The sequence below is a fragment of the Fundulus heteroclitus genome, chromosome 14, assembly GCF_011125445.2.
Source record: "Fundulus heteroclitus isolate FHET01 chromosome 14, MU-UCD_Fhet_4.1, whole genome shotgun sequence".
Lineage (NCBI taxonomy): Eukaryota > Metazoa > Chordata > Actinopteri > Cyprinodontiformes > Fundulidae > Fundulus > Fundulus heteroclitus.
In genome coordinates, this window is record NC_046374.1 from 4285378 (window position 1) to 4298743 (window position 13366).

Here is a 13366-nt window from a genome sequence, read left to right on the forward strand (position 1 = left end):
CTCCATTTGGTGTATAATACTCAAGTTTGGGATTAGGAACAGATGGGAAACCTTTAATTCTTGAAACTCTGGGACATGATGGTGAAAGGCATACCATTTCTTTCATTGGTCTCTGTCACTGTCACAGATATCGATAAGTAATGGATGTTTGTCTTTTATCCTGGTTCACAAACAGTGGCACCTTGTTTATTATCCACAAATTTTGGACTATGAAATGATGGAAATCCTGCAATCTGGGAGGTTTTTGGACTAAACTTGAAAGACCCACCATGCTTCTTTTGTCAATATCAGTAACACTGAGTTTTGGTATTGATGCAAAGCCATGGATGAGTGATTCTCTTGGGCAGGATGACGAAAACAGCAACATTTCTTTGCTTTGTCTGTATTACTGGGTATTAAATCAGAATTAAACTGAACAGTCCTTTGGATCTGTATATCAATGGACTTATGTCAGCAGCCCAATCTTCTTTATTCTGTTGTTCCAGTGATGGGAATCCTGGTATACTAGAAGTTACAGGACACAAAGGAAGGAGACTGACTCCATTTGGTGTATAATACTCAAGTTGGGATTAGGAAAGATGGGAAACCTTAATTCTTGAAACTCTGGGACATGATGGTGAAAGCAATACCATTTCTTTCATTGTCTCTTGTCACTGTCACAGATATCGATAAGTAATGGATGTTTGGTCTTTTATCCTTGGTTCAAACAGTGGCACCTTGTTTATTACCAAATTTGACTATGAAATGATGGATATCCTGCAATCTGGGAGGTTTTTGGACATAAACTCAAAAGACCCACCATACTGTCGCTCTGGGTTTGCTTTAGAAGGAAAGCACGGATCAGTGAATTTAATTGGGCAACTTTGTAAAAGACAGACACTTTGCACTTTTTCTTTACTGTACTGTTTTGCAGCAGTAGTAGGGGCTTATTCTTTAATAATTTCTCCCAACAATGACTCATGATTGGCCTCCCAGTCTTGCTGTCAGCTTCAGGACCGATGGAAAAACCAGCCACATTGGAGACAGAGGGACAGGACGGAACAAGGTTAACCCCACTGGATCCATCATAAATGACCATACGTTGCAAGCAGATGGAAAATCCAGATGCAACAGGCTTGTTTGGACAAGTTGGGGCTAAAACTGTCATGCCCTTTATAGCCAAATCAATACAGGGCCTGTCTATAATTGTGACTGTACGAACTTTAGGATCTGAGATTGTGAAGAGTTTGCACTTTGTAAACCATCTTTCACTGAAATTATGATTCACCAATGATGGAATGCCTTCAATCGGTGAGTTTTTTGGACACAACTTAAAATGGTGGTGTCGTATTCATTGGATGTGAGAGTAGTCTGAACATTTGGTATATAAGAAGGCTTTTAAAGCCTCTGAAGCCATCGTTTGTTCAGTTTCCCGATCCTCTTTAGGTGACACCACAACTGTGAAAAGTTCAGTTTCTATTTTCTTGTTCAAAAGCACTTCCCATTGAGATGCTGATTGTTTATCTTCATCTGTAACAGTTTTCTTTGATAGTTTTGAACAATAATGATGCTTGCCACTCTTTTGGGACACAGACGGGAAACCTGCAATTTGAGCCTGCCTTGGACAACATTGTGTCTGTAAAACATTTTCTTTGTCATGCTTTTCATTCTGTTCTGATGCACGTTGTAGTCGTTTTTCACGACTTTGAAATCGTTTCTTTGATATTGTGATTTGATCAACTGGCCCGGGTTTTTCATCTCTACTCTGTGATATGCATGGCATCCCTGTTATGTTTGTCATTCTGGAACAAGTGTCCAAGGAAGTGAAATGTTTACTGTAAGATTCCGCTCTGGGACAATGTGGCACATAACATGTACCCGGACACAAGGAGCTTTCAACCTCCATTTGTTTCACATGACCTTGTGACTGAAGACCATACTCCTCGCTTGGAGTCTCCAAAATATTTAGTTCCTTTTCAACAATTTGGCAGATAGGCAATTGGTCATCCATTCCAGCTCCCTTTTTCTATTTTTCTTTTTTCATAGTCATCACTGTGTAACACCATGGAAGAACTAACTGTTTGAGATGAACGATCCGTTTCTTTTATCAGTTTTGTTACTGGTGTTTCCTGTGCAGTTACACTTGGAGGCTCCTCCCTGTTTGAGGGACATTTGCACGTTCTCACTTCAAGCTCTTGCCACTTCATGGTTCCCATTGCAGGAGAGTGTTGTGCCTGATGTGGTGAAACAGCTCTTTGAGTTTGAGAAAAGGAGTTCTCCAGTTTCAGTAAAAATGGAGATGGAGATGGTTGTAAAACCATGTTGTTATCTCTAAAAAGAGGGTAGATACAAGAATTCAGTCAACACTGATTTTGAACAATACACAATTTTAAATAATTTAGATATCTATAAGTACATTAATATAATGGACACAGTAGCTTTACAAATATGCCTCAATATAAACAGCCAACTACACAGTGTTTATTATGCTAAATAGCAAGGATCCGACAATTTCAAGCAACTCCTCCAAATGCCTCTTGAAAAAGTATGCATTTGTCCTCAACTTGAACATAAAATATTCTTTAATGGGTTGGTTGTATAAAATGATCAAGACAAACTGTTCAACCTATTAAAAAGGAATTTTCTAACAGCCTTAACCTCTCGAATGAAAATATTTTGATAAGAGTGTGGTTCATCGGAAAATCCCCAAACAAGCATCTTAGACTACATCATTATGTCATTATAGTTCTGGCTCACAGTCCTCAAAGCAACACAGTCCTAGCTCCTTGAGAATGAAATCACTATTCCGCGATAGGCTAATTTTTTAAATATTGGTCTATAAGGTTGAACAAAAAAGTTGATTTCCCAATAGAGGACACTGTTAAAATGAATGACTTCACTGATCATGAAAATGGTTAAGTCAGATGGATCACACAAGATGTAAAGGTTCTACTGAGGAAACTACTTTCAATTAGTAGAGCTGAAAGTGTGAGCTTTTCATGATCTACCCATCCTTCTGTCTGCACATCTGCAGACCTTTGTCTATGACTTGTTCAGAGAGGGTTTCTTTGTGACCTAACTGTGTTACTTCCCTAATGGCTTTGCACACGCTGCAACTTTGCTTCTTCTTCCTCTTCCCTCTGTTAAAGCACACCCTATAAAAGTGATTATCTATCTTCTCATAACCCTCCAATTCCTGTTCCTTTTTTTGGTTATTGGAAGTTATTATTCATGTTCATGGTACATTAGCACCATCTTGTGCTACAGAGTTTTGATAAAACAAAAGTTCCCAAAACAGTTCTATTCAGTAAATGAGAATGTGAGTTCTGATATAGTTAATCTCTCAGATTACAAATACCTTTTAAAAGTAACATTTAAGCAGGTATTAAACACACCTTTCATTAAGTTCCGATTTCTGTATATATAATTTTTTTATTTTGGTCTGATGTAATATTTTAATGTTAACTATCGTTTTCATTAGCTGTAGGATGAAAATAATCTTAATTAACATAAATAAAAGTTTGAAAACAAGAGCATGTATGCAATTGATCTATACAATGCGTTTCCCTTAGTAAATTAAGTTACTAAAATAAATGTATTTGCCAATCATATTCCAAATTATTGGATTTGTATTAAATACATAGAAAAATAAACTATGTATTAAAAAAAACACCAACAAAGCCTCTGTGTAATCATTAATACCTTACCATATGCAACACGCTATAAAAGCTAGTGCTCATCTGTGCTTTTAGAGCTATACTTGGTATCCCTAGTAAACTGAATTTATGAAACAGAAAAGACTGTAGCACAACATTTTAATCAAGAGATTTAAAGTAAATGCCTTGCATACAGACAGGTGCACTGTTCAAGTTTCATTATTTTATCCTTCATTTTCTTGATTTATTTTATTTTATTTTATTGATTCAACTACACATTTAGTCATGCCCCATAATATTTGCTACAAAATATGGTAAGCATCAAGTTGGTCACATACTTTTTCAAGGTTCTGTGGTCGAGCATAATTTAATATGATGCGCTATAATTTGTTGCTTTTATGGTGCATGGATTTAAATTCAGCTGCTGTTTACTCAAAATGTATTCAAATCAGTCACACAAACAGGTCTATGAACGAGCTACATTCTCGTTCATAGACCTTTTGTTGCATCTGCTGTGGATGTGTTGCCATAGTGGTTTGCACCATCACTTCACAACAAGCTGGGGGCTGGTACAAGCTTGGCAAGTTCTGAAAGAAGCTTTCACACCATAACAATGTCTGACTGTTAGGGTTATTTCTCTTTAGGTACATGCATGTGTTAAGGTGAACATATGGAGCAAGGTGTATTAAGGTCTGATAGCTTCCTCTGATAAACTTTGAAGATGTCTTTTGCTTAGCAGTATTATGCTGCTGAGTAGTTGTGTTGTTAATGGACCAATGAAACTGTGTTGCTCCAACTCCATGAGGGAGGAAAAGCAAAGTTAACAAACCTCTACAGAATGCAATGTACTAACGCCATGCTGCATCTATTGCTTCATTAAAGCAGAACTGGAGCTGAGTGCAAACATTCTTCTTAATCTAAACTTACCCATACTCACTACATCTTGCACATGCTGGTTCAACAGCATCACAACACATTTGCTCTATAGAATAAAGATTGTTTGGTTCTCTTGCGGACAAGTGCCCCGATTTTTCCATAGTGACTTCAGAAGTGTCCGTTTCTTTTACAACAGTATCTCCTTTTGCAGCATCTCTCTGAGCCCTAGGGCTGAAACAACAATAAGAGAATGAAGGGGACATTTTGGATAACATAGAATACTATTGATATCTTAATAGAATGCCAAGGATAAGTCAGCCAGCTAAGGCAGAAATGCTAATTATTCATTGCATATTGCATCACACCACTACATCCCAAGCCAAACAAGTTAAAGGCATACTATGCAACATTTTTCAGTTAATTAATGTGTTCCATACCGTTTTGGATGATTAAATGAGTCATTTCAGGTCGAACAAATGTTTTCTCGGCTGCCCTGGTGGTCTGTGGGGGAAATACCGCACTTGCAATTGCAAGAGCTCATGGCCCGCACACACAGGCTCAGAAGTCTCGCTTTACGGCCAGAACTCCATGTGTTTTTGCCCTGCCATTCACTATATGCACGCGCGAAAGCAACAACAAAGAACCGGGGTGTTAACGTCAAATAAACATGCAAGCATATTGAGTTTTTATTATTATTATTTTTTATGTCATTTTTATGTTGGCGAGACGGTGGCGGTAGATAGCGCTGCAGGAAGCTTGATGTTCATACCTTCACTGTGTTATGGGTCTTTCAGATAGGAAGCGATTTGCGCTGCACTGGCCGCGGGGTTCAGCGCCGGCTGGGTTGCCGGGTTGCCGGGTCTAGTCATTTGTTTGTTGTTCCAGCTTTTGGTCAGTTTCAAATATGTATCTGACCCATGCTAAGAAGCAAGCGCTAGCACTAGCCCTGCTAGTTCGAAGAAAAAGAGCAGCAAGGAAGAAGAGGCTGTGGGTGCACGAAACCCTCAGGTCCAGAGAGCAGCTTGGGCAGTTCCGGCTTGTGAAAGAGCTCCGTTTTCACAGCGACCGGTTCCAGGTCTACTTTCGGCTCAGTATGGAGCAGTTTGAGAGTTTGCTGGGGAGAGTCGGACCAAGGATCTCAAGGATCCATACAAATTACCGGGAGCCAATTTCTTCTAGGGAGCGTCTGGCAATTTGTCTGAGGTAGGTGATTTACATTAAAATAATATGGAATAAAATAAATCTAGGCTACTTTTCATTTTATATCCTGTTTTGCTGGAGTCCCTTTCCTCCCGATGTCCCTGTACAGTCGCAAACTTGTGTCATATAGTTCGGGGAATTCAGACACACACAGTATAAGCTTTTCCTCCATTTTGCATCCTGGTCTTTCCAGCCGATGGCCCGGTTTCTGTTGGCCACGCGTGCATTCGTCACGGCGCGCCGCGGTCAAAGTTCAACTGTGTTGATCTTTGACCTGGCCTGCGCGCGAGCTCGCGAAGCGGTGCGCTGCGCTGTGCTTGCGCTTTGCTCGACGCACAATAAACCGCCCTGGCGCGGCGCAAGCCATTGAAAAGAATGGGTTTCACAGCGCAGCAGTGCGGTCGTCGCAGCCTGTCTGAAAGGCCCATTAGTCCTTGTTTGTACTGCCGTTTTTTTCCACTTTTCGTTGCGTTCGCCTGTCTGCTAAGCTCAAAACAACCGCGCCTGGCTTGAGGGAGAAACCAGAACAGCTGAGCATCTTTATGACAGTGCACTTTTACTTTCGCCCTCTGGGGGGAGCCTCGCTGGAAAATCAACCCCGGTTGCATAGTATACCTTTAACCCACCTGCCACTAACAGTCAACAACAAACGCACGCCTGAACTCGAGTGCCACATTCTGAAATGCAAATTTCTGAAAACTGAGTCCAAGAGCAAATGTTTTAAAAACTAACCAAGGGAAATTACACAGAAAATCTCCAAACTACAAGGGCACTCCAAAACTTGCCCTTCTGAAATAGTTTCCATAGCAGTCAGATTTTGGTGTTTGTTTTTAAGATCTACTTTGGTAGAGCTACCCTCTCACCATCACTTCGGAATAGAACGTGGGTGATTCCCATAAAAGAATTTATTTCATTGCTGAACATTCATTGTCATTATCTTTCCCTGGAACCACAAGCTACACACATGTTTAAACAAAACTAGATGTAGCAAAATAACTGTCAGTCTCTGGTTTTCATTTAAAATACTTATTCTTTTCCACTTTTTTTGTTTCAGACTAGGAAACAGCGAAAATACTATCACTGTGATAAATTTATTGATATTAATTATCATAAGTGTGGTATTCATTTTTGGTAAGAACAACACCCTCGCAAAAAGATTTTAAAAAAAGACCACCTTCATGCTTTTATCATAATTTTCACTGCAATGGCATTCCACAATTAAATTTTTTCATCAATAGCCTTTGCAGACTTATGGATAGAATAGATAGCTGCCTTGCACAGGGAGCCATTTGACCTGTTCATCTGAACTGTTCCCTAATAACTCAGATCTGGATCACTGTTCAAAGGTAGAAATCTAACCATCTTATATATAAATTTTATGTATGAGGCATTTTTTCCATGACATTTATTTTATAAAAAAAGCAAAACATGTTTAGTGTATTGTGGCAATGGCTCAAAATGATTAGCTAATGGGCCTTTCAAACAGGGCGTGAGTTGCTCTGCACTTGCTGCCGGGTTCAGCGCATTCATGCTGCCCCGGGCAGGCTTGGAGCTGCAGTGGCTGGGTTGGGTGTTCTTTTGTTTTGTTGTCAGCAGCAACTTTGTATCTGTCCCGTGCTAAGAAGCAAGTGCTAGCACTAGCCCTGCTAATAAGGAGAAAAACGAAGCCAGGAAGAAGAGGCTGTGGGTGCACATAACCCTCATGTCCAGAGAGCAGCTTGGGTAGTTTAGGCTTGTAAAAGAGCACTGTTTCCACAGCGACCGTTTCAATGCAATTCAATTAAATCCAAAAATACTTTACTGATTCCAAAGGGAGATTAAATGTTGGTGTAACTTCAGTGAGTTGTTATATATACTAACGGCTGCAGGCAGAAAGGATCTCCAGTAGCGGTATGTCTTACAGCGGATCTGGACAAGCCTCTGACTGAAGACACTGTTGTTGTACAACAGTCTGATGAAGAGGATGTTTAAGGTTGTCCATCATTTTCTTCATCTTATGAATAACCCTTCTTTGCACAGTCATCTCCAGTGGTTCTAGAAGGGTTTGCAGAACAGAGCTGGCCTTCTTTATACACTTGTTGAGCTTCTTTAAGTCAGTTGCTCTGATGCTGCTACCTCAACAGATGACCTTCATGATGTGGAATGTCAGGACTAAGCAAGTCTAAAGTCATTGAGGACTGATGGGAGAGTTTTCTTCGGTACCAGAACAAGGCAGGAGGTTTTCCACAACACTGGAACCTTCTCCTGGGTCAGACTAAAGTTGAAGAAGTGCTATAGAATCCCAGATAGCTGCTCTGCACAGGCCTTCAGGACTCTGGGATAGATACCATCTGGACCTGCAGCCTTATTTCCGTTAAGTATCTCCAGCTAACCAGACTCTCGCCAGAAGGATGTAGTTCCGCCAAGCTCCAGACATTCACTTGGAATCGCTGCCATTGGGCAGGATTTCAATACCACATACGTCCCCGAGCTCCCGTTTTGGATGACCTTTAACGTTACTAACACTTACTGGTGGCAAGACTACTTCAGTCTCGCAACTGACATCCATTTTTCATGGTAAATAAGATTAATAATTGCTAGTTATAGTCATTAAAGGCTGGTAGTCCTTAATCACAACTATTTGACCATTTTTTGTTGTTGCTTACCTTTGAATAGAATAACATTATCAATTGTAATATCCAATTATAATTGTTAATAATATTCATAATCAAATATGTTATATTGCACAAAATTAGGCTACATTGAAACTGTATTTCAAATCAACTTGATTGGAGGTGCTTGAGAGTTGTGCAATTTTATTTTTTACTGAGCATTATGATGCTATTCATTTCCGATACCTGGTAACTGGTGACTCCAATAACATTTTCTTCAAGCTACAGAGTGAGCCTCTCCACTGTGGCAGTCATTATGCCAGATGCATCCAAGGCCATTTGGGACAGCCTGGCGGATGAATCTGCTCTGAGCTTTCATTAAGGGTGGAATTACCCCAACTGTGTGGGAGATATAGAAGGGAAACACGTGGTGATCCAGGCACCACATAATTCAGGCTCCCAGTATTTCAACTACAAGGGAACATACTCTGTTGTACTTCTTACGGTTGTGAATGCAAGATATCTTCATAGGGTGGTGGATGTTGTAGCTTTTGGCTCCAACATCCACCACAGACAAGGTGGGAGCAGACAAGCAGCTCCCACCCTTGGAGATCTGTGAGAAGTGATACTGCATCTCCCCGAAGACGCTCTTCTCTCAGGTGCCAATCACCTGGAACCCATGCCTCATGTCTTTGTGGGACATGAGGTATGAGGCTTTGCATTTTAGGTAACTTATATTCATTACACATGATGCTCTACAGCAGTGGTTCCCATTCATGGTTGTCAAGTAACCCTGCCCTGCATGTTTTAGATGTATCTCTGTTCCAGCACAGCTTTTGTGATAGCAACAGTGGCCCTTACCAACTTTCAAATCACAGCAAAAAGTCCCGTCCCACTGGAAGAACCTGACATCCCGGTACTACGACAAGCAAGGAGAGTGGGCACCAACAACACCACCCAAGAGGCTGTAGCTGTGTGGGAGGCCTTCAATTGCTACTTCTCTACTGCCATTAGTGAAGTGTTCTGGCAAGACAACACAACCTGACATGCCCAGCTGTAATCTCTAAAACCCTCTGCTACTCCTCATCATCATCAACGATTTTATGAGCCACTCACATATTCTTTAAAGTGCTGATTTCTATAAACAAATTCCAGCATTCTTTGTGTTTTCACATACCTGGCCAATAAAACTGATTGCGATTCTATCTATCAGCTAGATGCGTACTACACAAGTAACCATAATAATAAATAATAATATTTTTTATTTAAAAGCCCTTTTTTTGAATATTCAGACACTTTCCAAAAAAACACAACAACAAAAAAACCTGAATAGTAAAATATATCGGATAAGTATCCCACTAAACATTTACAGGTTTGGTGCTGTGATTGATTTTATTTTTTTTCATCACCTATTAAAGCCATTATTTTTCCTTCGTCCAATTCTCCTAATTAAAATATATAGGTAAGAACTGATCCATCCTCCTTAAAGAATATTTACATCACATTAATTACCGTATTAAAACAACTTTATTTGTCATATTTTGGAACACAAAAGCACAGCATAAGCACTAAGAAGGAATTCTTCACAACATGAATGAAAACACAAACTAGAAATTAAGTAAACTACTTAGAACAAGGACCAAATTAAATGTTCTTCCTCAGGGAATCTCAGGCGTGTGAAAAGGATTTCTGATTTCTGAGACGTGGAGCTAGACATAAAGGAAAGAGCTCCTCCTCATCTGCAGACTGGATGAGCACTTTCATCACCTGACTCTCAAACTCATCCTTCTGTCCCTTCCCATTTTTTGGCTTTCCTTGATCTGTGTGGAGCCAGGAATGCCTGTTGAGTACAATACTCTACAGGAGCATGGTAAGATGAGGTAAATGATGGCTCCTGGGATACATCAGAACCTACCAGGTCAGGCAGGGTCTCACAGGATTTGTCAGTGGCCAGAGGCAGATGAAGGCGGGGAGCTGGGAAATACTTTGGTCATTTCAAGGGTAAAGGTTTCAGATGGGGAGCAGAGAACCTCTCTTCCAGAGATGGGTACATGGTGGAGGAAGTGGTCCTCTCGCTGACAAGAGGCCCAAGGAAGCTCATAAGGGAGAAATACTTTGATGTTGTTTTGTGTTCTGCCCCTGCACCAATCTTCTTCTCTCTCATGGCCTTTCTCTCCTTTTCCATCATCTTTTACATTCATCCTCTAAATAATAGGAGAAAATGTGTTCATAATAATATATATGAAAGCTATAACCTAGCTTTTTCCAATGTCAAGCAAGAAAATACATGTAGAGCTATCAGAGAACAAATAAAAAAACTAAGCAAGGTGTATAAATATGGCCTACCTACAGTAAGGTACCTGAAACACACCTGACCGCAGCATAGGCTTGAGCTCACCAAGCAGTGCGCTGTGCTCGATACAGATGTTATCCCTTCTCATTTGACTTTCTTGATCTGTCAGTTTCACTGCAAGCTGGCTTTGTATCTCCAGCAGTTCCAACGTGGCGTCTTCAACATTTTGAATGCAGTCTTCTGCTTCTGCTATGCGCTGCTGCGCCTCATCCATTCTATTGTTTATCTTTTTAAAGTCAAGCTGGATTTCTTTGAGGTTTGGTATTCAGATCTGCCCTGGGATCCGGCAAATTTTGCTTTGCTGGCTCAGTCGAACAGTCCTTTGCTAATGTTAGCTTTGTTGCTATTTTGGGTTGCTTTCCAATGTCATCTACGGATTCTGCCGTGTTATTTCCTGTTCTTCTTGCTTTCTCTCGAGTCATACTCTTGCCCCCTCTTGGATAAATCACCTTTTACTTTTCACTCCAAGTAAACCGGTCCACTAGGGGGGAATTAAGCTCTTAAGTCGGGGAAACCAAAATCTAAGAAAAATCTATTTTTAAAGTAAGGTTATCAAGACTGAAATAACAGACTGCCCCCATGAACTCAATGTTGATTTAGAAGAGAGTGCGTAAGCGCAGAGCATCAACCTAATGCCTTTCTCACACTGTCAAGAAGGAGTAGGCAAAATGCAAAAAGGCTGTGAAGCTGTTGAAATTGGTTTTACTACCAAATATATTTGAAATCTCAAATCTTAAAATGAGAACAATTCTTGCTTTATTATTATTCCCTAATCATAAAAGAGGGAAGTGTTTTCTCAGTACAGGCTTCTGCCAAAACAAGCATACTGTTGAAAATTAGGGAACCATTTTGTTCCACTCATCAGATCGGAGTTCTTATTAGCAGACTATGACTTGTCCCCAAACAGTAGCTACCAACAAATTATGAGACACAACTGAGAACAAAATGTCATGCCACCACAGCATGAGATGCATGAGGATCAGCAATTCATTTGTGTCATGCAAAACACACAGAATACTCCAGAATGCTGGAGCTGTTCAATAAGCAGTCATTCTTAACATATGCTTACCCTGCAGATGCTGGTGCGTGTGTTTTCTGCTCCAGAGCTATGGATGTGTCTGTCCTCAGGCTGGCTTCTACAGATGCTGAGCCCTGGCTGTCCTCTTCATTCAAGGTGCTCAGCTGTCTCTTAAATTCTAAAAGCAAAGAGAGCAACAGACAATATTTTACTACATGGATTGAAGTTGGTGTTCATCTCATGGACTAGGCTCTATTTTCAAGCTGTGAAACCATACTGCTTTGGTGAAACCAACTGAACCATGACTTTTTTTTTTACCTGCTTCCTGTCTACTCGGGGAGACTATGACTGTTTCAAATATGCGTGGCTGAGGAGGAGGAGCAGGAGCCCCAGAGAGCAGGGGTGCAGATGAAGGACTATGACAACTAGGTGAGGTGTTCTCAACTGTGAGGCTGTCATGAGGACTCCCAGAGGGAACATATCTTGTTACTCCCTGTTGTTTCTGACCCACAGACTGAGCTGCAGACTGATAGGATGAAGCTGGCAGGGAAGACAAAAGGCATGGAAAGAAAGAGGAGGAGATGAGAAGGAAAAAAGGGAAAGTGTACTACCTATGCCAGGCTAAAGTCTGAAGCAGTAACTACTGGATGAGGAGAGAACAGTTATAGTTAGAATGGCTTAAGTTATCCTGAGCTATCTCTGTAGCTATGCTGCTATAGGTTTAAGCTGCTGGAGGACAAACTGACCACTTTTCCCCACTAGAAGTGGGCTTACATAACATTTCTTGTCATTCTCTACTTTTTTGCTGACTTTCAAATCCAGTACCTGGCCATTTTTAGAGGAACACTTAATCTTTTGGGCATTTTGTCCTGTAATTAATGGCTCATCTGACTAATGTTTTAGTCAAACAAAACCACAACTAACCAGACAGCAACAGTTAAGGGATTACAGCAGAGTAGTTAACAGTCTAGGATGGACTGCTCAGGTTCCAGCATGCATCATGCCACTATGCAAATATTAGGAGATTATGGTATGCTTGGTAATCCAGGGCAATGAATATTCTGTCTAAACTAATAAACAAGCAATCTCAGCAAGGACATGTCACAACTTAATACACTACAATGATTCAAGTGAAGCCAAGCTTAGTCAAAAGGAATCAAAGCAACAACAAAAAACATTTGATATTTTACATGTCCCACTAACACCAAGACTGCACAAAGAGAGGTAGGTTACATAGGGAGCAGCATTACGTGCTATCTCTGTCCCCTGCTTTTTCTGTAGCCCCATAACGTCTCCAGAATAACTGGCAGAAAGACGCAAAAACTTAGGGGAGAGGGCAGGCTGTGCTAGGGGGGCCTGACATTTGGGTGGCTTCCATTCAGTCTGCCAAGAAGCTGTAAAAGAAAAGCGGGAAGAATGGTGGGAAAACGATACTATAATCAGCATTAAGGTGATACCACCTCATTCTGTGCTGTATGTCAGTCTTTTTACCTCTCTCAGGGGCAGATGGAAGACTTGTGGGTTTAGTGAGGGCACAGCCCAACTCCACCATTGAGGTGGGTCGACCTTTGGGCCGCTTGTGAGTGTGAGGTAAAGAGGGGAAGGATCTTAGCAGAGCTGAAGATGAGAAGCAGAAAGAAGGAAAAAGAAATATCTGTGGATTCCAGAAAACGCAACAATCTTAACCAGAAAA

The 13366-nt window shown here is 40.7% G+C and overlaps 1 protein-coding gene across 1 annotated transcript in view; it reads right to left on the bottom strand.

Annotated features, from left to right (window-relative positions):
* Positions 1 to 10484: 10484 nt before the first annotated feature.
* LOC105916942 (EH domain-binding protein 1-like protein 1) overlaps positions 10485 to 13366 on the bottom strand; it is a 29556-nt gene continuing 26674 nt past the window's right edge. The window contains exons 10-14 of the mRNA XM_036146094.1: positions 13165 to 13290; positions 12924 to 13067; positions 11992 to 12213; positions 11725 to 11851; positions 10485 to 10506 (exon numbers count right to left, since the gene is read on the bottom strand). Of these exons, the coding sequence (XP_036001987.1) occupies positions 10500 to 10506; positions 11725 to 11851; positions 11992 to 12213; positions 12924 to 13067; positions 13165 to 13290 (626 nt within the window). The 3' untranslated portion in view covers positions 10485 to 10499. The remainder of the gene's footprint in view (positions 10507 to 11724; positions 11852 to 11991; positions 12214 to 12923; positions 13068 to 13164; positions 13291 to 13366) is intronic.